We start from the raw sequence: 24895 nt of genomic DNA on the forward strand, positions 1-24895 counted from the left end.
ATCATCAGAAAAAGAAATAATTACAAGTTCTGAAAAGTCCTGAAACAATTAGAAATAAGCTGTGAGAGGCGGAAAGATCAAACCAAAAAAGGCAAGAGATGAAAGAAAAACATGAAGAGCACTTGCTGGGAAGTGTCTTCTATACTTTTTCCATTGTCTGTGTAGAAGCAAAACTTGTAAGAAAAACAACAGCGACCCAAAGAATTTCCACTAAAAGATGCTTAGAGCAGTGCCTCTGGTCCCTCCCTCCTCTCTCTCACTGGCTTCAGCTCTGCCCTCACATGCCTCAGCCCTACGCCTGTTTCTTGGTCGTGACGCATCTTCTTAGTGATATGAGGAAATTAGCTGCCCACCTACAGTATAAGGGTGTAGAGGGAGATGCTTTGATCAGAAAGAGAGAGAGAGCACGAAAGCAAGCAAGACCAGCTGGCCTTCACTTTGTTCACCCACCCACTCCAACACCTGCTTGCCCGGGCCTTATTTTTGCTGACCTCTGAAATCTTCGGACCCTACTGAGCGCGGACCAACTCTCACCTCTCCTGGAGGCCACCATGAGGCCAGTGCCCCCAGTGCTACTCCTCACTCTGCTGGCTGTCAGTGGTAAGAGGGACTGAGTACAGGGAGGGCAGAGAAGCTGGGTGAGCCGGGAGTTTGTCCCCTCCACATTATTTAAGCGCTTCATCCTCACCGCAGATGGCTAGATTTCACCTCTACTTTGTGACCCCACACCCTTTGCTCAACCCTCCATCTCGTTACAGCAGGCAACATCCTACCAGGAGCAGCAGAGGTGGAAAACAGAGTGCAGAAGGTGTGGGCCAGAGAGGGGAGTTCAGCTCTGCTGCCCTGCTACCTGAGCCCCAGGAAGCATGGGAAGAGTAGAAAACAGCTATCTGACAGGACATCCGTGCTCTGGAAGCGGCACAGGGCAAGGTAGGCTAAGGCAAACACACTTCTGTCTTCTTGTGGGGAGGGGTGCTTTCCCACATCGTCTCTCTCCTGCCTCAGTCCTTGACCTAGCCTTTGCTCCCGGCTAACCTATGCTCTCTTGTCTCTGTCCCAGTGCCCCCCAGGAACTGCACGTAGTGCTGGAGGTGGAGTACACAGGCCTGCAGAAGACAGCTCTGCCCATGAGGCCACGGGTGTCGGTCCTGGACTCTGCCTTACGCAATGGCAATTTCTCCCTACGTATCAACCCAGTCAGGAGTGACGATGCGGGTCTCTATGAGGCACAGGTGACCTACAACACAGAGGTCCAGAGCTGCCAGGTGGAGCTGGGGGTAGTTACAGGTAGGAGAAGGTGGAAACCCTGGAGAACTTTGATTTTAGGAGGCTGTATGGGTGGGGTTGTTTGGCACAGTGTTTTGAGTACTGACAGCAGCCCCCTGAAAGCCCACAGCTTCCTGCCATCTGCTCTCAGTTTTGGAGAGGGCCTGAAGGACAAAGCTGGGACAGAAGGTAGACAAAGGGATGGCTTGGTGGTCTTCCTCTGATTAGCCCTCACTTCCCTCTTTTCTTTTTGGTTGCAGTAACCCTCAATCCACCCAGACCTGTGGTAGAAAATGAGCCACTTTTGCTGAGCTGTAATTCTAGCCACCAGGCCAGTCTGGTGGAGACATGCTGGTTTCACAATGGGCGCCCAGTCCTCAACTCTGGGGCCTTCTGCTCCTCGCATGGGGCTCTCTACATCCTCCGGCCCACCGTGAGTGACTCAGGATCCTGGCACTGCCAGCTCAGATACGCCGATAATGAAATCATTTCAGCCACACACAGTCTGCAAATTCTAAGTGAGTTCATCCTCTGCATTGCTACTCCAGCATCCCTGAGTTGCTTCCTTTGGTGTGGCCACTGACCAACTCCAGTAGCTACAGTACCCAGCTCTCATCCTATCCTCATTCCCCAGATGGTACTCTTTCCAGCCACCACTCCAAATTGTGCTCTCTCTCTCTCACTTAGGTTTCAATGGCCCAACCAACCCTATGATCTATGCCGCAGCTGGCTCTGCAGTTGACCTGCCATGCACCCTGAACTTCCTGCCCAGTGCCTTTGGGATCCGTGTGGTGAAAGCCCACTGGAACCACTTTGCAGGAGGACACTTGCAGAACTGGAGCATCTTGCAGAACCAGAGCAGCAGAAGCTTCCCCCTTCATCTCCCTGTGGTGGGGCCAGGTGACGCAGGGTGGTATGGCTGTGCTGTCACTGTAGGCAACAAGATGCTCAGCAGAGACATGACCTTGGCAGTGATAACAGGTGAGAAGAAAGACAGCTAGGTTTATCATCCCTTTGGGGTCCTACTCTGATAAACCTCCTTCTGCACCAGTGCAGTGAGTGTAGGTTGCTCCTGCTTGTAGATTCCTGCCCCAGGGTGAAAAACAAGGTTTCTATTTGAGGCATTGCCTCAAATAGATTCTTCTTAAAGCAGAGGTTTTCCTGGGCAACTTAGTTATTTGTCTGAAGGACTGAGGAAAAAAAGAAAAGAAATTAGAGGAGGTAATGAAGGAGGGGTGTAATAGAAAAAGGAGGGTTTAAGAAGAGATGTGGATTTGCCCGTTGACTTTCCTGAAGGTAGCTTTCTCCTTTGCCGTAGTCACCCCAGGCATCCAAGGGCCAGTTTCCGAGGGATCTCATTTGCTGCTCACCTGCAGCCTTACACACCCCCAGGGACATGAACATTTCCAGTGGAAGCACCTCAGTTCTGCCTCTACTGGCAAAAAGTTGACTGTGGCGGCCTCCGACAACCTGAAGAACAGCCGAGTCCAGACTGGCCCAATCTTGGAAATACTGCAAGTGTCACAAAAGGATGTGGGCATCTGGGAATGCAGTGTATATGGCCCAGAAGGCAGACTAGGATCAGCGGAGTATGGACTGCAGATCACAGGTACTGTCTCCTACACATCTGAAAACAGCCCCTTCTTCTCACTCTGTTAATTCCCTGGGTCGCTTCTTCTTTTGCTCTCACCCCACCTTTGACTGAATCCCATCTAATTGTCATCTTGTCTTAGCTCTCATCAGTTCTTCACTTTGCTCCATCGAGTTCCTTTCATACTTTTCCAGTTTGCCTCCGTTTGTGCAGTTCAGTCTTGCTCCAGTGCAAAATAAACCTTTGCCTCCTTCCTAATTGTGGTTCTTCCTCATAGGTGCCCAGATCTTCAGCCCTCCCACCATCTTCAGTGGTCAGGTTACTTTTGGGCTCATGCTCACCCTCTTCTTCCTGCTTATGGTCTGTGTTCTGGCTCTGGGACTGCAAAAAAGGGTAAGTGTCCACCATGCAATTTCTGTTAGTTTTCCTCTACATCACCCCTTATTTGACCTTCCCCTGGGTACCCTGGAGCCAGCAATGAAGTGTCTGAGCTGGAGGATGAAAAGGGAAATCTGTGGAATGAGTCCCTGGCTGTGGCACTGAAGGTGCACAGAGGTGTGGTGAAAGTCATACACCAGGTATCAGAAGGTCTGGTTAGTGCCAGGGTTTGTTTGGTGACTGGGTACAGGTCAGGAACCTCCAAGGAGGAGTCAGAAGTCTTAGGGGACATCTGCAGCCCAGACTTGAAAAGCTCCTTGTTTACTCTCATTGAGATCAAGCCACACTGAGGCAGGTGAACCTCCAGGCTTTTGTGGGTATCCTCTTGTTTTCCTGGATGCTTTGATATAACAGAGTAGTCTCTCATTCCATACAAATGCCTATTGGTTCCCAGATGCTGATCTTAACTCGGGTCCGTTGTGCTGGCTCAGCCCTCCTGCCTCTGCCATTCGCTTCCAGCAAGATACTGCCCTTTATTTGCTCAACTTTTTCCAGTTCTCAGCTTGCTGCTGAAAACAAATTGTGCAGACAAATCACACTGTTTCTCTGCATTTTTCTCATGGTTTCTTTACAAATTAACTTCATGGCAAATTCTTCCATCAGGATTTCTCTTTGCTGGCAAGGGGCACGTCTCATGAATATGCAGCACCCTGTGTGATGCAGCTGCTTCTACCTAGCTTCTTGGAGAGGGCCAACATTGAAAATTACCTTCCAGTGTTGCAGTGGCCCAAGGCTCAGAGGGATCTCAGGTGTGGCCACTTAGGCCACTTTGGCTCAGCAAGGGGGCTGGGGGGCTTGAACCTGCCCTGAGCTGGACAAGGAATGTTATAGCAGTGACGCAAATAAATTCCCAGCAAACCCCAGTAGCTGGAAGCTGAGGACAGGCAGCATCAGAACAGAAGCAAGATGGACTTTAAAAAAATACTGTGAGCACTGCCAGAGTGACTTGTGACTTGTTCTTCATCATCCATTCTTAATTAGAACTGATAGTTATTTGAGGGAGTAATCCACAGTTTCTGCAGATTTCTGGGTTATTCTTTAGACGTGCAAGCCTAGGGGTAGGATGAGATGATCAAACCCACTCGCAAATAGGATACAGAGATGTCCAGTTTTGTTAGCTTATACAGCTCTAATCCAGCCAGCATATTAACATCTCGCAGCATTTGTATATGATCTCATGGCCTTGCTGTGTGAAGTAAACAAACCTCTTCTGATGAAACAGAGATCCACTGATGGCTCTCAGGCTCTTTTCAGCAGAAACTCCCTGTTGGGCTCATCCCTTGTGAAAATGCAAATAAGGAGGAGCAAATATATCTTCTCTTTCTCTCCCTCTCTTTTCTGGCATTCTCTAATACTACATTTGTTCTTCTTGCATTGGTCAAACACCAGCAGCTCGCAGATATCCCTTCCTTAGCTCTTGCCAACACAGTAGGCATTCCTGTTCTGAATTCCTGAACCCACCAATGTACAGTTGGTACTGTTCTGTTTCACTCACCATCTTTCATCTCCTTATTCCATTCTACTGAAATATCTGGGTCTTAAGTGACATTTTCTTCTTCCAAACATGTCTCATCAGCTTTGGCTTATCTACAGCATGGATCAGCACTTTCACACACTCTGTGCTATTAATGACTGGTGCCACAGCTGATCTTTGAAGACCTATGCTTACTATTTCTATACAGGCTGGTAGAAACCAGCCAGCAAAATCCCAGTCCCTTCCCCTTATGTGAGATCACACTTACAATGCCATTCTACTAATCCCATTTCTGAGTTGTATTTTTTGTCCAGGTGGCACGATACACTTTGTCACCACCAGAAACCACGATATCTGCCTCTTTTCTAATGTCAAGAAAGTCACTTGTTAAAGCAAGATGTGGAATGGGTTCTGTATTTAGTCTTATCTCATTTTGCACAAAGCTTCATGCCTTTAATTATTCTCTCTGAAAAGTTATTGTAAAAATCTGGCATATAATTGTACCTGTCAATCGCCTGACAATTGGCCAGATCATTCTTTGCTCTCTCTCTTAAATATGTCCTGCCTTTGCTATCCGCTCTGTCCATGACACTGCAGAGAGGGCAGCATTGAGCCGGTCTTCCCCAGAAGAAGTTGCCTGCATCAGACAGGCGTGTCTTCTCGGAGGCAATGGGAACCTTGTAGTGAAAAGCAGTAGGACTGTGTCTTCCATGGCAGGGAGAAACCCCAAATTGTACTAATCCATGTCCTTCCAACACCTAACGCTGCCCCTTTCTTCTCTTTCAGGCGCGTCTGCCAGCTTCCTTCCCAGCACTGGAACGGATAGTTGCAGTCACTGTGCCAAAGGAGATGGAAGAGAACCAGAAAGAGACAATTCAACAGACTGAGTGCTGATTGGAGCATGGGCACCAGGCCTGGTCTGCATGGGAGGATGAAGCTCTGTGTGCTGTGCTAAAGAGGAATGGGCACATGCAGACCTCTGAGGAGGGTCTAGGGATGGCATGAGCATTTCAGGAGTCCATGGGAGCTGTGCACCTGCAGAAGGGCTGGGAATTGCATACCAAGACAAGATGAAAGCCACCACTGCAATAAGGGAGCAGGTAGCACAGATGCTTTGGAGCTGTTGGAAATATTTGGGCCAGCCACCATCTCCTGCTTCAGTTTCACTTCTCTCTCCCAGCTCTTGCCCCTCCTTACTGCCCTCTCATTCTTTCTCTGCTGGGCACTCAAATGCAGGAGGCAGCCAGAGCCCAGCTCCCTGACAACCAGTTGGTGTTTTCTCCCCATGCCCAGTTTCTCCTCCCACTCCCTGCACTGCCCTGCTCCTGTACTCATTCAGTGGCAGAGGGGATCCTACAGAGGACTGCACATATTAGACATTTTGAGCATTTTATTTTATTAGAAATTATTTGAGAACCTAAAATAAATGTCCAGAAAAAAAAACTCTGGTCCTTTTGTGTGTTTGTAGAGGATGCCTCCTTATGGTGCTGGGAGTATCTCAGCCTGCATGAAGCAGCTTCTAAGGACTTTGCTGTCTTTCTCTTTCAGTTTGGCTTTGCTGAAGTTGACTGTTAATTTCTGAAATTTTGATGGTGGGAAAGGGGAAATTAAATGCCACTAGAGAAGAAAGAATTGCAGATTCAGCCTCTCATTTTTGCTGTGATTCAGTGTCTTTTGGTATTGTTTTGTGTTTTTTTTTCCTGTCTGGCTCTTTCTGTTTGTTGATTTATTTATTCCTTCTCTTATTTCTCAGATTTTCCTAATAGATCTCTCATTGACGCTCTGACTTTCTAACACTCTCCTCAGGCTCGTGATGTACTTACTAAATGTAGGAGTGAGTCCACCAAGTCCCATTTCCCACAATCCTTAAAGCATTTAGTTTTCACCTAATTAGAGAATTTTGCTCACCTCTTCTCCAAATGGCCATGGAAGAGGACTGTGGTACTGCTTGAATAGTCATTGTATACCACTTCAGAGGAAAGGCTTGCTATTAAAGAGTTTCATATATAGCTTCTCCCATATGGGTTACAGGGATGTGGCTGCTCCAGCAAGGAGGCATTAGCATGAAACTTAAGCTCTGAGCATTTATGAAGGAAGATTTTCTTGCCTTGATTGGAGGACTTCACTACCAGGCCAGGTTTTCGTTATTTCTGCAGACCACTGAGGAAGCCTTCTCACTGTGTGGCCCTTGCCTGCCCCAAGAGCTTCAGCTTTTACTGAGCTGTTCACTGTGTGCTCAGTGAAACCTCTGCCAAGATGCCCAGGCTCTTTCCTGACCTGGTATGGTTACAGGAAGCCAAAGCTAAGATGTGTTTATGTGGTTTATATTTTCTCTTCGGCTACACAACTTTGGCAACAGTGGTGTTGAATTTCATTGGCCTTCCTGATACTGACGAGCAGTTTTCTTAGATGTCTCCAAAGTCCTTGTCATTCTCAAGTTTCCTGATAAATTTAAATAGGTTCATGTTATGTGTATGCTGGGCCTTTTTCTGCTTATCCACTAGAACACTAGTAACTCATGCTTTAATTTTGATGGTGGTGGGCTCCCTGTTACTTGTAACAACTAGCAGCTTGGTTCCACACCTTGCTTCCCAGCCTTGAACTGGCTCTGGGCACGCAGCAAGGCTTTCTTGCTTGCCCCTATGCAGGGTCAGCTCATTGCCCTGGGTAACCCTGCAGCTCCATGGAGGAAAGAAAAAGTTGAGAACTCTTTGAAGATGCAAAACTCAAGCCAAGCACTGGATTTTCTATGGATTTTCTATGGATTTTCTATTACTCATGAATACTCACCAAGAACTGATTGCTGAAACTAGTGGTTATCAGATGTAAAATTATGTACAGTTATCTGTACGAACACACAATCATATGCAGTTACACTCTGAGCATGAGATACCCCCCACAATCACTGTATTACTTGTAGCATGTTGTGCAAATATATTCTTTGTTGTAGAGAGGACAAATGGTAGCTGAGGTGTTTGATTAGTGCTTATTAAAGTTACACCATCTACAAAGGCTGCAAGGCCACAGGCATGGTTGTATTTTTGCCAAATACAAATTCTGCCAGTGCTGAGGTGCCAAGAATGGTATCAGAAACTTAAAAGATGTTGCAGTCTTGCATTTGTAACTAGTCAAGCACTTCGTGCAGGTGAGCATTACTGACAAAATAGAGGCACAAGCTAAAGTGACGGACGTGGCCGCTGAACTCTTTTGGTTGACAGACCTTAAGGAAAAATGCCCCAAATACAGAAATAACTGTCCATGGCCAAGGGAAACTTTACCACTCAAGAATGGATTGGTGCAACTCTAGGAAGTAGGAAAAGATGTCTGGACACTGAGGGAATCAAGCTGGTACATAGCAAATCAGTACAGATGAAGTAGAAGTTTTAAGTCTATATAATAAAGCAAACGCAACTAGAAATCTGTCCTGAGTGGAGTCAGTGCAGTAGCAGAAAGTTAAGCAAACATCATGCTAAGGAAGAGACATGACAGTTTTCCACAAGGATACAGCTACTGGTGTAAAAGTCAGAAAAATATTTTTAATGTACCAGAAGTAGAAAGCTTCAGAAAAACACGGGAAATCCAATGGATTCCCTGATGGCAGAGGGATGCAGTTAAAGGCAAAGAAAATACTATGCATGCAAATGCTTTATTTGCATCTGAGTCCTCCAAAAGGAATGATATTTTCTGAAAAGAAAGACCAGAGCTATCCGAGAAAAAATCAATAGCAACAAAAAATGAACACTGACAACAAAAATCCTAGGCCCTACATCCAGATTTCTAAGAGATTTCAAGTGAGAGGCTAAACAATTGCTAAGAAATAGCATAATCTGACAAAGAAACAACAGAAAACAACAAGTCTATACCAAGTTATGTTGGTATATTTTGCACAGCCTTTAATAATACAAAGCTAATGTCCATGACACTAAAGCACACTGAGTTTTGTATCTGCTTGGCAAATGGAGAGGAACAATATCAGCAACAATTCTGCAAAAGAAATCCATGTCTCACTACTCTGCTTGGATTCCTTCAACACTTCCATGCAGTAGTGGAAAAAGTCAAAACATCTAGGGTCATTCATTTTGTCTTCCAAGTTTCCCTCAAACTAAGCTACCTGCAGGAACACCGTTGTTGTAAGCACTATAGCTTGTGCCACACACTAAGATCCAAGGCATATGGGACGATCATCATGTGGTTGTTAACATTATCACGTTGCAGAGCTTCTGCTCCTAGATTTATGTTTTGCTGACATGCTGATTCAATACAAGACATTCTTCATCTTTCAAAAGCTATCATATGATGTAGTCCAAAATGGCCATCCCTCCCACCTAAAGGGATGGGTTTCCAAGGGTCTTACAATAAGAGGGCATAGCCCAGAAAAAAACAACATGTGAAACACAAGAGTAGCTCTTGAAAGGGCTTGTTATTTGTCATTATTGAGATTTTTCACTTTCCTCTTCTTTTATGAACAATGTGCATCTTATTCTCTTATCACCAGAGCAGCATCTCCTTTTGTTCCATGGAAGGCAGTCCAGGTTTCCTGACCAATGTGGAGGTTTCTAGCAGAACCCCCCCTCTAGCTCTGCTGAGCATCAGCCAGCTCGCCAGGACCCTCCTGCCCAGCATTCTGAAGCCCTTGGACATTTCACACCAAACTGAGTGGAGTGCTCGCTGCTCCCACAAGAACTCTCCAAGGGAAGGACGCTCCATAGCCCCACCACTCAGCCCCACGCTGCCTTCAAAAGCATGTGTGGGGCCGCTTAGCCTCACAGATCCAAAGCCAGCCGGCCCCGGCAGCCTTGTAGCTTTGCATCTCCATCACCTGTGCTCCAGAATCGATGGGGACCATGGGATGGATGGAGCTGCTCCTATGGCCCGGGTTTATGCTGCCATCTAGTGCCCAAGCACGGTGGAGTTCCCCCCTTCCTGTACGGGGCTTACATTATCAGGTACGTTCATCATTGGTTGGATCCTTTTGCGCTATCACTTCAGCTATCCAGTGACTGGTTAATAAACACAGCTCCTTTGCTGAGGAACTTAAAGCAAAAACTCTCATAGTTACTGCTCAAAAGCGTCACTTTACAGCTTTCGTCACTGAATTGCACCCCACTTCAATACTCTGAGATGCTTTCGTTGTGACCTCCCTTCGTACTGATTAGAGCCCTCCAGTTGTGTATCACAAGTCACCAGTTTCTCTCCTGCTCTTTTTCCCAAGTCCATTGACGAACACAGTAAGCAAGACCAGCCCCGTGCACTTTCTTAAAAGCTTTCACAGCCAGCTCTCTCCTGCCCATTGCATTTCTGGCATGTCAAAACAGTAGCTTGTTTATGTCTAGGCTCACTATAGTCTTTCTCATTTTCAGTGACACAAACAGTTGACAATAGTCCCTCTGTTCGTCAGCACTACCAAGCCATCTCTGACATCCTAGTGCATCTGGCTATTCTTTCTCCATCATATTTGACATCCCTCACATGACCTCTTACTTATGAAGAATATCTCTGGAGGTCTTCTGATTTTTCACTGTGATCAGTACATCAACCTTTGCACTATCTGTTTGGAGAGTTCTCTTTTCCTGGCTTAAGCTTCCTCAGAGATACTCCAAGCTCCTGCTGACAGAGATCTCCCCCAGCACCATCCAGGAGCCTTTCTTCTTTCTGATGTAAAAATATAGTTTTACTGGGGCAAACCACCAGGCCTCCTCTCCAGGGGGCTGCTTGTTGTTCTCAGTTCTCCATGTCTGGATGCAGAAAAGTCCCTCAAGCAGCTCAACAGGTGGAAGATATTCTTTTGCAAAGAGAAAGTTCCCTGTTTTTGGAGCCACTGACATCCAATACAGTTTTCACACCATGTTTAACACTTTCCCTTCCCTCACTCCAGTCACTGAGCACTCATCAATTTTGCAGTACATCTGGGTATCCCTTACCCATCAGAGCTCACAGGCACACTGAGACCTCCCCAGTGTTCAGGAAACTTGGCTTGCATGGAGACTCTCTGGGGGTTTCTTGATTTTCCACTGCCATCAGTAAATAGTCCTTCTCAACATCTGATATCTGAAATCCCTTTTCCCCATTTTCACACATTCCTGGAGAGATTCTAATGTACCTGCAGACTGGGACCTCCACTCAGTGTAATCCGGAAGATGCCTCACTCTGGTAAAGTTGGCAAGAATCTGCTACACACCAACCCTAACTTGGAAAAATATTGCTGGTGGTGGGATTAGAGCACAGAGTGCCAGGCAGCATGTATGGGGAGTGTTTCTGAAGAGGAAAAAACAGGACAAATGAGAGCCACAGATCTGGTTAGGGGGAAGCAGTGTGTAGCACTAAGGCTCTACTTCCCACTCTACCACCAGATTGGTGTGTGGTACTGAGTAAGTTTCCCTGCGGATGCAGTGTAGCAACTGTCCCAGCAAGGTGAGATCCAGGCTTGCATGGAATTTAAAAATTAGTTAAATATGTATGAGAAATATTACAGTTAGAAGAAAGACTGCTTGACTAATACTATTCATCTCTCCCGGATTCTGATGTTTAATTAATGCTTGCAAAGTGCTTTGAGATGCTTGGATGAAAGTGATACAAACACGTCACTGTGTGCTGTGACCCCTAATCCTAGAGGTACTTGCAAGATAGACAGAGGCTGTACACTGTGCCAATGTGGCAGCTCTGAGCAATCCCTGCACTAAGAACAGGTCCGTGAGGGAGGGGCAGGCCTGCAGCTTTGTCACCTCAGGCCCAATAGCCCTGTTTCTCCTTACAAATCTGCAGCAAATCCAAATGTGTTTTGGAAGCCAGGCCCATTCAGGGAATGCTATTGCTGGTTGGCATTTGCAGTGACGTAAACCAACTGTTCAAAAACAAGCCAGGGTTTCTGCATTACAGCATGCTGGGGAAACAAAATGCAAGCCAAAATCCGTGTGAGCTGCAGCAACAACTCAATGCCTCAGAGCACCTCTTCCTAAACCCTCATGCAAGAGCCTTATAGTCACAACCTGACTGTTCTCAGCTGTTTTCCCCAGGACAGCCCTTCTCTGGCAGATAGGCCAGAAGGGTATGTGTGTTCTCAGGCATGCAAGAGCATTTGGGAGAAGCTGATGCGAAGCAGCAGGCTCTTGAAGGAAATCCCTGCCTCAGAATGGGTCTCTAAGAAGTTCTGGGCATTGTGATTTCTCCAAAGAGACATCAAAAGGACCAGCTGTTGAACTTGAGGCCTGATCAGTGCTGTTCCTTTCACATCTAGTGGCACTTTATGAATCTCAGAGTTGTGTTTTTCTGAACCTACTCCTTGAAAGCCTGGTTCTGTATCACTCAACCCATCCTCTAGACAAAGGGGCAAGTGACTGCTTGGAGGAGAAGAGTGGGTGGTACGGAGATGAAATCTCAGCTGTGTCTGGGGCTCAGTGGGTTTCCGTCACCTTGGCTGAGGCTGGGATTCAGAGAGAAAGATACCGAATGTGGGTGGAAAACCACAAAAGCCCCCTCCTCCACTCTACAGAGAGGGGAAACAGCTGAGATGTGGTAGTGGTAGAGGTTACCTGAGAGAATAAAGATGAAGAAAATATTCTCATCTCACACCAAATCTCAGCCATACTCTACACAGGTGACCCTCACTTCTTCCAGGGGTTCCCCCTTAACTGTGCGCTAATCATGGTCATTTCTAGACTGCTGGGCCTGGTGGTCAAGGCCCATCTGGACTGGAAGCACAGCCTTGTTGCCACCCTGAGCAGCCCTGGGGGCAGGGCCACTGCCCACTCCTCAGAGGTGGCTCCTCTTAGCAGCAAGACAGGATGGAAAATGGAGGTCATCTTGCCCTTACAGCTTGTTAGAGGCCTGGAGTAGTCTGGATCTGCTCAGCTAACATGTTAATTTGTAATCATTCTTTGAGAGAAGATCATAACAGGTTTCCAATCGCTCACTTTTAAGTTTCGGTTCTGTTACAGCCTCCCAGCAGCCGCCAAATGGCCAATAGTGTCTCTCTCACACTCATTTTTCCCAGGTGTCGCAATATATAGCCTTCCATTATGGTCTTCATTTCTCTTCACATTCAGCATTGAGATCACATGCATTTGGAAGATCACCATCTACTGAGAGAAGCTCACAGATTGCAGCAGAGCCTGGACCGGCAGCAAGATCGTGCTGACGTTCCGGTTGGAGAGGAGGAGACACAAAGGCCAACCGACATCTGTTGAGCAGCTTTCTAACATCAGCTTCATTCTTCTCTTCCTTCAGTTATAGCTGTGTTAGATCACTTACAGCAGGTGACAAACACAAGGAGACAGAAACACAGAGGGAGGAAAAGAGGTAAGGAAACTTTCTTTCTTTCTCTGAAAAAAGAGGTCAATCTGTTTTTTTGTTGTTGTTGTTGTTCTTTTGTTTTTTAGTGTTGTCACAAACTTTATGATTTCATACAAGTTACTGTTTTGGACAGGATGAGGGACAGATAGGTTTTGCCCCACTAAAAGTCCTGATGCAAAACTTTATTGAAATGTTTTACTTGATAATACTTTTGGCTGTGCAATTTTTTGAGGCCTTTTATTTTAACTAAGAAGTGTTCTTCTGTCTGGATTTTCCTTGGAAGGGGGAAAAAGAGAGCTACTAAAAGATCCTGGGGATCCCACAGATCTCTTAAACCCATATGTAGCAATAGTTCAGAAAAATGTCCTCTAGGACTTGATACCAACGACTGTATTTCACCAGCGGTTGGAAATGCACTGAGAGCAGCCTTCCACCATCAGCTGCCACTTGCTATCACCTTCTCCATATGCCCTCCAGGAAGGGGAACTTTATTCTAAAAAAAGCCTGAAAAATAAAAAGACGCCAATCTCTAGCTAACTAGGAGAGCCCATGTAAATATATGTGTACCACAATCAGTGAGTCTGCTCTAACTATGTCGGCTGACTGACTCACTGCACAACACAGGCTGCAAATGCAGCCTGATCCACTAGCACAGGGCTGGGTAAGCAGAATTTCATGCAGGAAGAAATCAGTTTGAGGACATCTGAAAACCTTAGCCTTTTCGCAGACTTCTGCACTATCAAAACCTGCAGTTTCATTTCTGGGTGAATTTTTCATCTTTCAGATGATGAATTCTATTCAACCTTTGTCAGTCACCCAAGTGTTCCCTATGTGGTACATTAAGGTTGAGCTCAGGTTACTTCTTACTGTTCACCACTATAAAATAAGCACTCCTGTTAAGTCCCTTGTGCGTGTTATTCTCAATTCAGTTCACAAACCTTTTCTTTATCCTCCCCAATGTTTCACAAAGATGGCTGCCCAAGCTGCCTGCGATAGAGCAGAACTTGACTCATTTTAATGGCGCAAAACCACTATCCCACTCATACTCAGTGCTCTTGGAAAGAGCCCATCCTTTCTGCCACAGTCTTGCGCAGGGACTGTGTATTCAATGAGGAAAAATTATGGAGTGACTCCTGTCATTCCAGCCATAATGTTAACGTTTTTGTTCTGAGTGGACTGGAACTACAGTTTTGCTGCACTATGTTATCCATACTTATATAGGCCCTTTTTCATTGTGGACTGCAAATCAAGAACATTTCATGTAAGATCTCAGTGTTCCTATTTCAGCAGCTGATTAACGATGTCTGAAGCACATCCCATGTGCACATGGCTTGAGAGCACAATGAAAGGCCTGTCGTCAGAGGACGTCTTGGTACGGTTTGCTAGTCACAGCCTTCTAGAAAGGCATCCAGGGGCTTTAATTGTGAATTGCTGGGATGAAAGATTGTTTGCAGAGACAAAAATAGGAGGCCTAGAAGGAAAGAAGAGGGGCTAGTTAGAAGGGAAAAGCTCAGAAGGTGTATGCTGAAATACCTGTCATGCACATTAAGTTCTTGGCTTCCCCTTAAATGGTTGAAATGGTTCAGAAGCCATCAGGGAACTGGCTGGGCTGCAGAGATAGAGTCATTTCCAGTGGTCTTCATGAAGGTCCAGATACGCAGACAGATTGCAAAGACTTTGTGGCAGAAGGAAACTTGGTTTGTGCCTACATGGCACTCTGCTCCATTTTGGAGGTGGGACCTCTCTCTGAGGGTCTGATGGCTGATCTTGCTCCATCATGTCCCTCTGGGAGCAGCTGTGGAGGGTGAAAACTTGTTTCAGGAGCTGGTGAACAGCCAGAGTGCTCGAGGGGAAATCAAGGCACGGACTGTGCTGCATGACAGCTAAGCTTGTTCATGCTCTGGCGTGACCGTAAAGCCCATAAAATGATCTCTGCTTCTAACATCTCTTTGCTTTCACTGTCTGTTTTTATTGCATTTGGTCTCTTACCCTGTCTAATGCTCATGCTTGCTTGTTAATAAATATATTCAAGGGAACTGCAGCGTAGTAGAGTAGATCAGCTTTGCTTAAGACATTTAAACTGAGGAGTGATGTGATCCCTAACAAACAACTGCACTCTAAAATACACACCAGACCAGTGTGCAGCACGAGGGGCAGCTGCATCCCTTAGCCCTTGCCCAGAAGCAGCCACAGAGGAAATGGAGACAGCAGCCAAGGCTGAGGTGTGGCAGCCCTGATGGGAGCGGCCCAGGCCTCCCTGCTCAGGCCTTCCTGCCTAGTTCTCCTTGCCCCACCAAACACACTGCTGCTGCTGTGAGATCAAAAGCACAGCCACAAGCAAGGGCGAGAAGAGAAAACAAGGAAACCACACAGCATGAAAGCAGTGCGTGAGCGCAGTGAGATGGAAGATAGCCTACTCTGCAGGAGGAGTGGTTTCTGGGCTCTTTTTTTAATTTCAGTTTCCTCCTATGTCACGCTGCTGTCGAGCTGGAGGAGAGCTGCCTGCGGCCAACAACTCTGTGAGGCTCTCAGGAGCAGGTGCTTTCTGGGCCAGGTTTGGTCCTGCAGACCTTGTCCTTGGTCATCTCTCAGTGAGACCAGTCGCTGCCACAGCTCTCTTTTGCCCACCCCTCAGGGAGAGAACATTCATTAAAAGAAGTTAAGAAGGAAATTAAAGCAGTTTAGTAAGAAGGAGAAGTTAAAATGAAATGGAAATCAATGTGCACTTGGATGGCAGCCCTGCTCCTCCTGTGAAGACTAGGCGTGCTAATAAATCAAGTGTGCCCAGACTGTTTCTGGCATTGAGGCTGACTGGCATGAGATGGTCTGGGCTATTAAACTCACTTAATCTCCAAAATGAACTGGCAATGTGACAGCTTCCTAATGGGAGTGGTCTCTGTCCCATCCTAACACTTAAATGGATCCTGGGAGTTGCTTGGCAGGAGAGTTGTCCTGGGCCAAAGAAACGTCAGGAAATGTTCTAGCAGTTTAACATGGCTGATGAGTGTGTCCCAGTTTCCAGAGATATTCCCTGACACCACTTATTTTTTAAGTACCACCACAAGATACAGCTGTAAGCCTGTAAGGAGGCAGTGGGTCTGCTATAGGCATTAGTGACAAGAACCACTTCCTACATTGAAATAGCAGTCTTACACAATGAGATCTGTAAACTTCTGAATACTATTGCCCACATTCTGACCTGGAGAGTCATAGGAGGCTGAAAGACAGAGGAAAAATAAGAAGTGGTATGAATGAAAAGCAGAAAGGAGACAGAAAGTGTATGAAGGAAACTCTAGCTGGAAGCAACCTGTTTTCCCCAGTGACTCGTAACCTGTAGGTGGTCATCGTCATGATACAGAGATCTACCACAGACATAAGATCAGTATGAATGAAAAAGGAATGGCGAAATATATGCATAAAACCACAAGAAGAAACAGCAGAACAGTGTATGAAAGGTGCATTAACCTGCAGCTACCAAACTGCAGAAGGTCAGCAGTTCACTGGTACCACGACCTTTTAGTTGTGCGGTTTTGTTCTCCAGCTAGATAGCAAGAAGGTGAAGAACAAACTTGAACAGGAAACAGGAAAATAGATTCACAGACAGTAAAAAATGATGGTGTGTGATGGCAATTTTGCTGATTTAAATCTATCACCTCCAATATTATTATAAAGTTTAATGATTCAAAATATTTGAAGCCCAGCACTGAGCTTGTTCACTTGTAGACATCACTGCAGGAAGGTGGCTGACTTTTCCTGCTCGTCTCACTTGGATTGGTGGTGTGACTATTCATGACAGAGCTTATGTTTCTTCCATCATCTCAGGCTGATATTGATCTTTGCCAGGGCCCTGTGCCAGGACTCAGTTATAGATGTTTCTTCTGAGTGAGATGCATACAAATGCCTTGTTGTTGCCCCTTTCCTTATTCTGTAGCATAGCTCAACGAACTGCTTGATTACTGACACTGCATCTGGTGGGAAATTATGTTCAATTGCGTGCACTGGCTCCTTTGCATTTTTTTTCCCACACAAAATGGCTCATGAAAATGTGCCAGCATGATTTTTTTGTTTGCTTTGTAAAAGGCAAGCTGCAGATTGTCTCTGACTATGTCTTTGTCATGTATTTCTCTTCTGATGGTGCACATGGCTACTGTGTTGCTCTTGCACCTGCATTTTTCATGTGTGTTCATCTGTCCAGCTGTCAGATTTTCAGCCATGTTGATCTGATCTACATGTAAACATAATACCGATGTTTTAATCTACTCTTTGATTGTCTCATGAGCTCTGATCATTTACATAAATTTCAATATTAAAGTATCCTCATTGGAATATATAATATTGCGCATACTACATATGTAGTATTAAGTTATTATTGTATTCCTTTTGATTTCAGCCCCGTTATGATTCCGGCCTTCACTCTATCATGCTAATTGTGAAAGAATGTATCTGCTATCATCTAGACCTGAGTGACCTTCCCATCAGTTATTCTACTTCTCTAAACACTGCTGTGATTTTTTGTTGTTGTTGTTGTTATGGGTCCAGATCACTTCTCCGCACACCCCCTCATCTACGTATTATCCCTGCTTCTGATATCTGATTTTCTCCTTTGGTAGCAGCCAGAGTGTTTTCTCATACTCCATTAAAACATGACTTGGTTTGTTCACATTGCTCCCCATTGTTTGTCCCTTGAGCTTTATTGGCTTCTGTCTGACCCTTCACTTGAGGACATGGAGTTCTTACTTTTCAGACACTGCAGCTCAAAAAAATATGCTCATCTGTATTGATTGGATTTTCCCCAGTCTTTGTTTAAGAACATTCTTCCTTTAAGCATCAGCAGACAAGTTCTGTTTCAGTTCAAATGAAGCTTCTCCTATTTTAAATGAAGCCTGTGCTTTCTGTACAGCCCCCTGGTGGTCCCAGAGATTCACAGTTCTTGATGACCCCATGCTACTCTTTACACTACTTTCTCTGTCAGACTGTGCAGCTCTAGCACTCTTCCTGGCTCTACGCTTGCATCTAGAAGCATTTTCAGATTTGCCCTTCCCACCTTACAAGCTAAGTTTGCTTGTAAAATCTTTTCTGACCTGCCTCTATGCTGTCAGCTTTCAGTACAGTACCCTCCAGCTACCTTGCACAGACTTGACATCCTCCAGAAGTGCTTTGGAGATCTCTGTGTGTGGAACCATGGATACCATGGACAAATTCTTCCAGAACCTTCCATTTCAGGTTTTTTATCATCAATGCAACTTCTTTCTGACCTCACACTTCTCTTCACTCCAGACTTTTTGTAGAATATCCCTAAGAATTGAAGCAAGCCTTTCAAAAAACATCAGAAGCAGTGGTTATCAAAACTTTTAAGGTAAGAAACACATAGACAATAACAACAACAAAACCACTAAAGAAAAATGCTACGAAGAGCCCTAAAGATGGTCTCTATCAGGGAATCATAAAATCACACAGAAAGACTTAGATGGGAGGGGATCTCTGGATTTCTCCATTCTAACTTCCTGGTTACAGTTTGGGGTGATTCTAAAACTACATCAACCATTATTAACAGAGCATTTGGGTCTTCCAGGTTAGCATCCCTTGGTACCAACAGCATTCCCAGCCCTTCAGTTTGCAGCAGGAAAGAGCGTTCCCTTGGAGATGGAAAGGTGTGGAGCAGTGGTGAGCAGTGTGCTTGCGGTCGTCTTGGTTCTGCAGCTGGGTGAGTCCTCAGCTGCACTGGAAAAGCAGCAGTGAATCCTGCTAATGCTTGCAACCTTCCCAAAAGCCTCACAGCATTTTAGGTGTTTCTAGGCTCCTCATAACTTATCATCTGAAATCTGATAAATATGCTTTTTTTTTTTAATTAATTATTATCTTTTAATAATTGTTGCCACCTCCTATTGCTAATGGTGAATCTGTAGGCTGACATGATGGGAAGGCATGGTTCACTTCCCCTGAGACCACTGAGATGCTTCTGCAGGAGTTTGCTCAGAAAGCAGTCTCACATGCTTGTAGAGCAGTCTTGTTCAAGCCTTTCTCCTCAGATCAATACAGATACAGCAGACACCTTCTTACCTCTTGTCTGGCCCACTCTGCAACTGTCCAGCAGTGGTGATATGGCTCTTACAGCATTGCCATAGAAAAAGACCACCAGCTGAGGAAGACTTTGTGCCATACAGCATAAGGGTTCACAAAAGCTGAATGAACATGAATAAATGCTTCAGAAGGAACTTGTGCTCTGGGCAGAACCGTTTCCTGGGCCAAAACCAGCCCAGATCCCATATACTGAGCACAGGGTGGAAAATACTACCCCTCACACTGCCTCCTGCTGCCTGGATGAAAACTTGTGAATTTCCGATCATAGGTTTGCCATTACAAATTTGATGTTAGCAGCTTGTTCAGTTTGACTGCTAATGTTACAACAATTGGTGGACATTTTGGTGATCTTTTCACAAGAATGGAAAGTGACTGAATAATGCCAAATCTGCATTTCTCAAACAGTCAGCTTTGATTATTCCAGTTGCTAATATATATATATATATATATAGTATGCAAGCTATAACTAAAAGCATTGCAAAAGACACCAAGATATTCTTATGAATGGCATTCATAATTTCCCCTTTTTAGACTGATTCATCATTTTCAGTGATCACGTTCAGTGCAATTATTGGAAAACCTCTGTTATCAGTGCTGCAGAATACCAGTGCTCTTGGAGGAAAACATAACTTGTGGAAACCTCTCCCATAAACTCATACAAACTTTTAATTTTACACTTCTAGGGTGCTGCTGTAGTAGGACAAATGAGAGCTTTGAAGTTCTATGCAGCTGAAGCAGTTCTGAGACGTTTTCCTTTCCTTCCCCTCCCCTCTTCTTTCCTCCCCTTCCCTTTCTTCCCTTTTCCCTTCTTCCTTTTTCCCTTGCCCTTCTCTTTCTCCTTTCCCCTTTTCCCTTTTCCCTTTCTCCTTTCTCCTTTTTCCTTCCTCCTTTCTCCTTTCTCCTTTTCATATCCTTTATCCTTTTGTTTTCCTCAGTTTCCAGTCTTGCTTTGTGTAAAATTTGGAGGAAGAGGTAACCAAATTTGACAGTGCTTCCTCAAGTCTTGACCAAGGAGTGAATGAGGAATGATACATGTAGTCCTGCCTTCATTACCAGCAGGACAACAGAATCTTGTTCAGTGAGGAAAAGGTTGTTTCAATAAAACTGCTTTTATCTCAGAATTGTGAGTGTTGGTAAATCCACCATAACCACAGGTATTTGGGGGCATTTGACTTCTAGGTCTGATCCGCATTATGGCTCAGCAAGAACAACAGACTGGGCTTGCAGGAAAGGAGGTGATCCTGAGCTGTAAAGACACAAGCCATCAGAGAGATTCAACCTGTACTTGGAAGTACAAGTATAAGGAAGTTTCTTCTACAATTATAAGCTTTTCTAGATCAAACATTTTTAAAGGTAAAGCTTCCAGTTTCACACCCTTTCTCCTCAGTATATAGCTGAGAAATTTCTTCCCTCCTAAACAAGCTTATTTTTTCAAAAGGCAAAGCCCCAATGACTCATCGATCTGAATTGAAGTCGGAGAGCAAACAGCTGAAGGTGTCAGACTTGAGACTGGACGATGCCGGCATCTATACCTGTGCATGTAACTCTCCTGCAGTCAGTATCTCACTGCATGTCTTTAAATGTGAGTGCCTGGAGGGCTTGTAACCACAAGGAGGTGAGGGGAGATGAGAAAAGGTCCAAGAAACATCTCTGATGGAATTCTTTATCCATGATGCTGTTGCTTCACAGCTCATTTCCCCTTTCACTTGCAGAAAGAGGAGTTGATTTACTGGCTAAGTTTTTTCTCTTTACAGTGACAGTCTCTTCAAATGGGCACCTCCTCGCAAATGAAGACCTTGAGCTTACTTTAATGCAAAATTCATCCCATTCGCAACCCCATCTCAGCATCGAATTGTTTAATATTAGCAGTAAGATAGTGACAACAGAAATTTTGCAAAATGAGGCTCCTCAAAAATACATACTGAAGCTAAAGCAACTGAAAGCTACAGACAGTGGAACCTGGATGTGCCACGTTTATTCAAACTCTCCATTGATTAATCAGAACATATCCTTTGATGTGAAGGTATTAGGTACGTGACAACAAAAATGCAGCTTGCATACAGACTTTGGAACCAGTGCTTCCTCCAGCTCATGAACCATGATTTCAGTTTCCACCATTCACACAATGGTGTCCAGGGCTAATTTCCCTGGGCCTCCAACCATGCAGCTGGATTGCTCTGTTGCCTGAGCTCTATCTCACACTTCTTCCCATTTTCTTCTCCAGACTGGCCCTAAAAGATCCCCCTCTCCTTAGGGTCTCTTATTCTCAGCTCTGGTGAGCTTGAGAGTTTTGCCTCTTTAAACTAATTATCAGTCTCTAACTGCTTATCCCCCCTGGGATATCTTGTGGCTTTTCTCTGAGGCCTCTCAACTGAGCACAAGACCAAAGGTACACTCTTAAAAGTCACAGATTTCCCTGCTTATGTATTCTTGTATCTTCTGAATTCAGGTTTTGGGGAAGAACGCTTGGAAATAATGTACACTACTGTTGGTGACACTGTGATCTTGTCATGGCATCTGAACTTCAGGAAGATAGAGTGGAAAGAAGGTTTCATAGGAAAACTGAATTGGGAACCACAGGGAAAAGCAGCCATTCATGAGCTGCTTGATTTCAATGTCACAACACGTCAAGAGCTGCATAAAACTAAAAAAAGTAACCACATTTGGTTTGAGATACCTGAAAAGAAAACTGACAGTACTATAGAAGTTAAAATCCCCAAAGTCCAGTTAAATCACTCTGGACGGTATCAATGTCAGCTGGAGATCAACAGTAGAAGAATCTGGAGCATGAAAGCACTAGTGGTGATGCAAGGTGAGAGAAAGGGATCAGCAGATGAGGAGCTGCAGAAATCTGGATGCCACAAGAGTATGGATGGACCCATCTTCCCATCCTCTCACTCATGTGACATTTTCTTATCTTTCCAGTCTCTGCTAACCCTGTTGGGCCACTCTCCAGAGGGGGCAAGATGACCCTGCTCTGCCAGGTGTCTGGTCCCCTGCCATCCAATGCCCACTTGCTCTGGGAACGTGTGAATGGGACTGAGATGGAAATCAAGAAGTCAAAGCAGCATGAAGCAAAAGTGGAAGTGAATGTCAGTGCTCCAGGATTATGGAACTGTCACCTCATGGAAAACAATAACACGAAGATCAGCCTTAATTATACTGTGGGTATGGAAATTAACATCACATCCCTACCTCCACACAAAAGCCTTGAAATTCTCTATCTGCCTTTGAATACTTTTCTCTTTCCACAGAGGAAGCTCATGTTTGGAATAGCTATGCAGTAATTGGAGCAATTATTGGAGCCAGTGTGTTGGTGATTGGCCTTGCATGTGTGTGCATAATCACTGGTATGAGCTGGCAGCGGAGAAGGGTTAGTATGCCGGTGTCCATGAAAGGTGAAGAGGTGACAGTCTTCCCAGACCATAGGAGGAGCCTGGTTTTCTCTCTGTGAATGGGGCAGAATAGATAGTAGGTCAATCCTTACACTCAAGGCAAATGGTTAGAGATCGTCAGTCTGCAGATAGTAGCTATGTCAGAACGTACTTCACTACCCCATCATAGGGAAGCATTTTAAGTGTAAACAATTTAATTGTTATTTATGCCTTCTCTCTTGATAGAAACGGGCAAAAAGGATAGCACAAGCAAAACAATACTTGCTGGAAAAGAAGACATGTCAGTGTCAACGGTAAGTGGTAATGAGGACAGCTGGATTGAGCAAGTACTTTGCTTTCAAGGGGAGCTGGATGGTTGAGTGGGAAGAAATGGAGCACGAGCCCACTTGGTGCCTACACAAAAACTGCATTTCAGCATTTTCAGTTATTGTTACGTTTCTGAGTTATGAGGTATATTTTATGAATTTCCTGTTGTGCTCCAAACCCATAGTGGTTCTGTGCTTGCAAACTTCTAAGCAGAGGTTTCACTTGAATTATCTTGATGTTTAGACATGTTTGAACAAACTCAAGCAGGAGCTCCAGAGTCCATTGATAGGATTCAGAGTCGACCTGAATTAAGATAGAGAGGTTGTGGATACTGAGGTGGAAAACACACAACCAGCTTCAAGAATGATTTAAAAATCCATGATGTCATAATGTGACTCCAGCTCTGCTATCACAGTGCTGAACTGCAGTTTGTGAAAATTGCCAATAACCTCCTAGGAGCCAGGAAGGAGAACACTGTGAACCACCCCCTCTCCCAAATGCAGTGGGTGATACACCATCATGTTCTGGCTTATTTTGGGGAAGCAAGGACTTCTCAACAGAGCTTTTCCTTTTCAAGGTCTTAAAGCTTATATGATATCAGGCCACAGAAACAGTTGCAGAGGAACACTGACATTTACACTATCATTGGAAGTGGAGAGCCCACAGCAGTATAAATAACAACATGAAGTAGTTCAATAAATTGATGGATACAGAATTTGACTTCTACTTGATTTAAACTGATGACAGTGGCAAACTGTGATAAGTTTCACCAGTTTTTGTCACCATTACTGAGGTTTCATTGAGTAAATGGCAAATACTGCTTCATAGTTAGGATGTGTATATGTGGTGAAAAGTTGATTACCATAACATGTTGAAAAATTCACCTGATTTTCACTGACTTTTTTTCAAGGTTAGAAAAAAATCCCCATAAGAAGAACAAGCCCATACAACTACATAAATGTACAGCTAGATAAATCTGTGCAATACAAGTGCTGATGCAGTTGTTTTTTAACTCTCCTTCTCAAGCAAGCATCTCAGTGTAACTGAAATGTAAACAGCCATGTGGATGCACAAGTAACCATTTGCCCCTAGACTGCAGAAGGGGGTGTAGTCCTCACCTATGAGCTGTCTGGTTTCAAGGTATCATCTCAGTAATCCTGGTGCTAATGTAATGTTTTTCTCTTGCAGCCGGATGTATAAGTAGCTTTGCAGACTGAGGAACTCTCTGCCTCTACTAAACAAACACCTGTCAGCCCACAGTGGTCTGTGAACCCACCTCCCTTTCTCTTCTTTTGATACAATTCTTTATGCCTTCATCATTCTCTCGCTATTATGCCACGGAGGGTTGATGTCTGGAGAGGAGCCAATGGACAAGACAAGAAACCCTTACAGGTTATTATTGAGCCCCAGCTCTATAATGAGATACACTGAATAGAAGAGTAGATATATATATAATGCTTGTATTTTGTTCATGCATTTCATTTTACCTTCCTGTGGAACTGATTTTATATGCTTCTTTTACTCAGTGGAGCTACAATAAATTTCTTCAAATTTTTATTTCTTTGCGAACTGGACTAATTTTTTTTCTGAGGCATTTTCTTCTGACTCAAATCTGCATTTCTGCCTTCCCTCTTGGATGCAGAATCTTTGTTCTCAGTTTCCTGCATCCCTTAATTCACCAGCCCTCTGCTCCCTTTGAAACCCATTTTCCTTCCTTCAGTAGCCCACGTAACCCTCAAGCCCCATACCACAGCTTGTAGTCTTCATCTCACCTGCAATAAAACAGTGCACAAAGAAAACATCACAAGCAATGGCATAATTCAGGACTAATTTTGTCAGTAAAGCAGTTCAGGATTCTCACAACTTGTGGAAGATAGAGCTTTAAGATGTGAATGTTGATGTAGGAGGTTCCCCTTGGCAAAGGGGAGAAATTTCCTAAGAGAACAAAGGAGCCTTGGACTGTGTAAGCCAGCAAAGATCCTTATGAGAAAACTCTCTTTGAAATGTCTCTTTGTTAGCTCAAGGAAATGGGAAGAGGGAATGGAAACTTCAGGA

General features: G+C 44.7%; 2 protein-coding genes across 3 annotated transcripts; both read left to right on the forward strand.

The window, feature by feature from the left end:
* The first annotated feature begins 314 nt into the window (after positions 1-314).
* LAG3 (lymphocyte activating 3) lies at positions 315-6205 on the forward strand. Its single transcript, XM_010717868.4, has 8 exons — positions 315-600; positions 759-930; positions 1061-1287; positions 1527-1784; positions 1954-2247; positions 2585-2875; positions 3135-3250; positions 5556-6205. The coding sequence occupies exons 1-8, from the start codon at positions 552-554 to the stop codon at positions 5661-5663; spliced, it is 1515 nt and encodes a 504-aa protein (XP_010716170.1). The 5' UTR covers positions 315-551; the 3' UTR covers positions 5664-6205.
* A 6579-nt stretch (positions 6206-12784) lies between these two features.
* On the forward strand, positions 12785-24397 carry CD4 (CD4 molecule). 2 transcript variants are annotated; one of them, XM_010717880.4, is made up of 11 exons: positions 12785-13064; positions 18336-18414; positions 18631-18762; positions 20319-20492; positions 20578-20721; positions 20894-21169; positions 21589-21951; positions 22065-22307; positions 22394-22512; positions 22760-22827; positions 24029-24397. In XM_010717880.4, the coding sequence occupies exons 3-11, from the start codon at positions 18702-18704 to the stop codon at positions 24042-24044; spliced, it is 1464 nt and encodes a 487-aa protein (XP_010716182.1). In that variant the 5' UTR covers positions 12785-13064; positions 18336-18414; positions 18631-18701; the 3' UTR covers positions 24045-24397.
* Positions 24398-24895: the final 498 nt, after the last annotated feature.

This window comes from Meleagris gallopavo, chromosome 1, assembly GCF_905368555.1.
Source record: "Meleagris gallopavo chromosome 1, MGAL_WU_HG_1.1, whole genome shotgun sequence".
Taxonomy (NCBI): domain Eukaryota; kingdom Metazoa; phylum Chordata; class Aves; order Galliformes; family Phasianidae; genus Meleagris; species Meleagris gallopavo.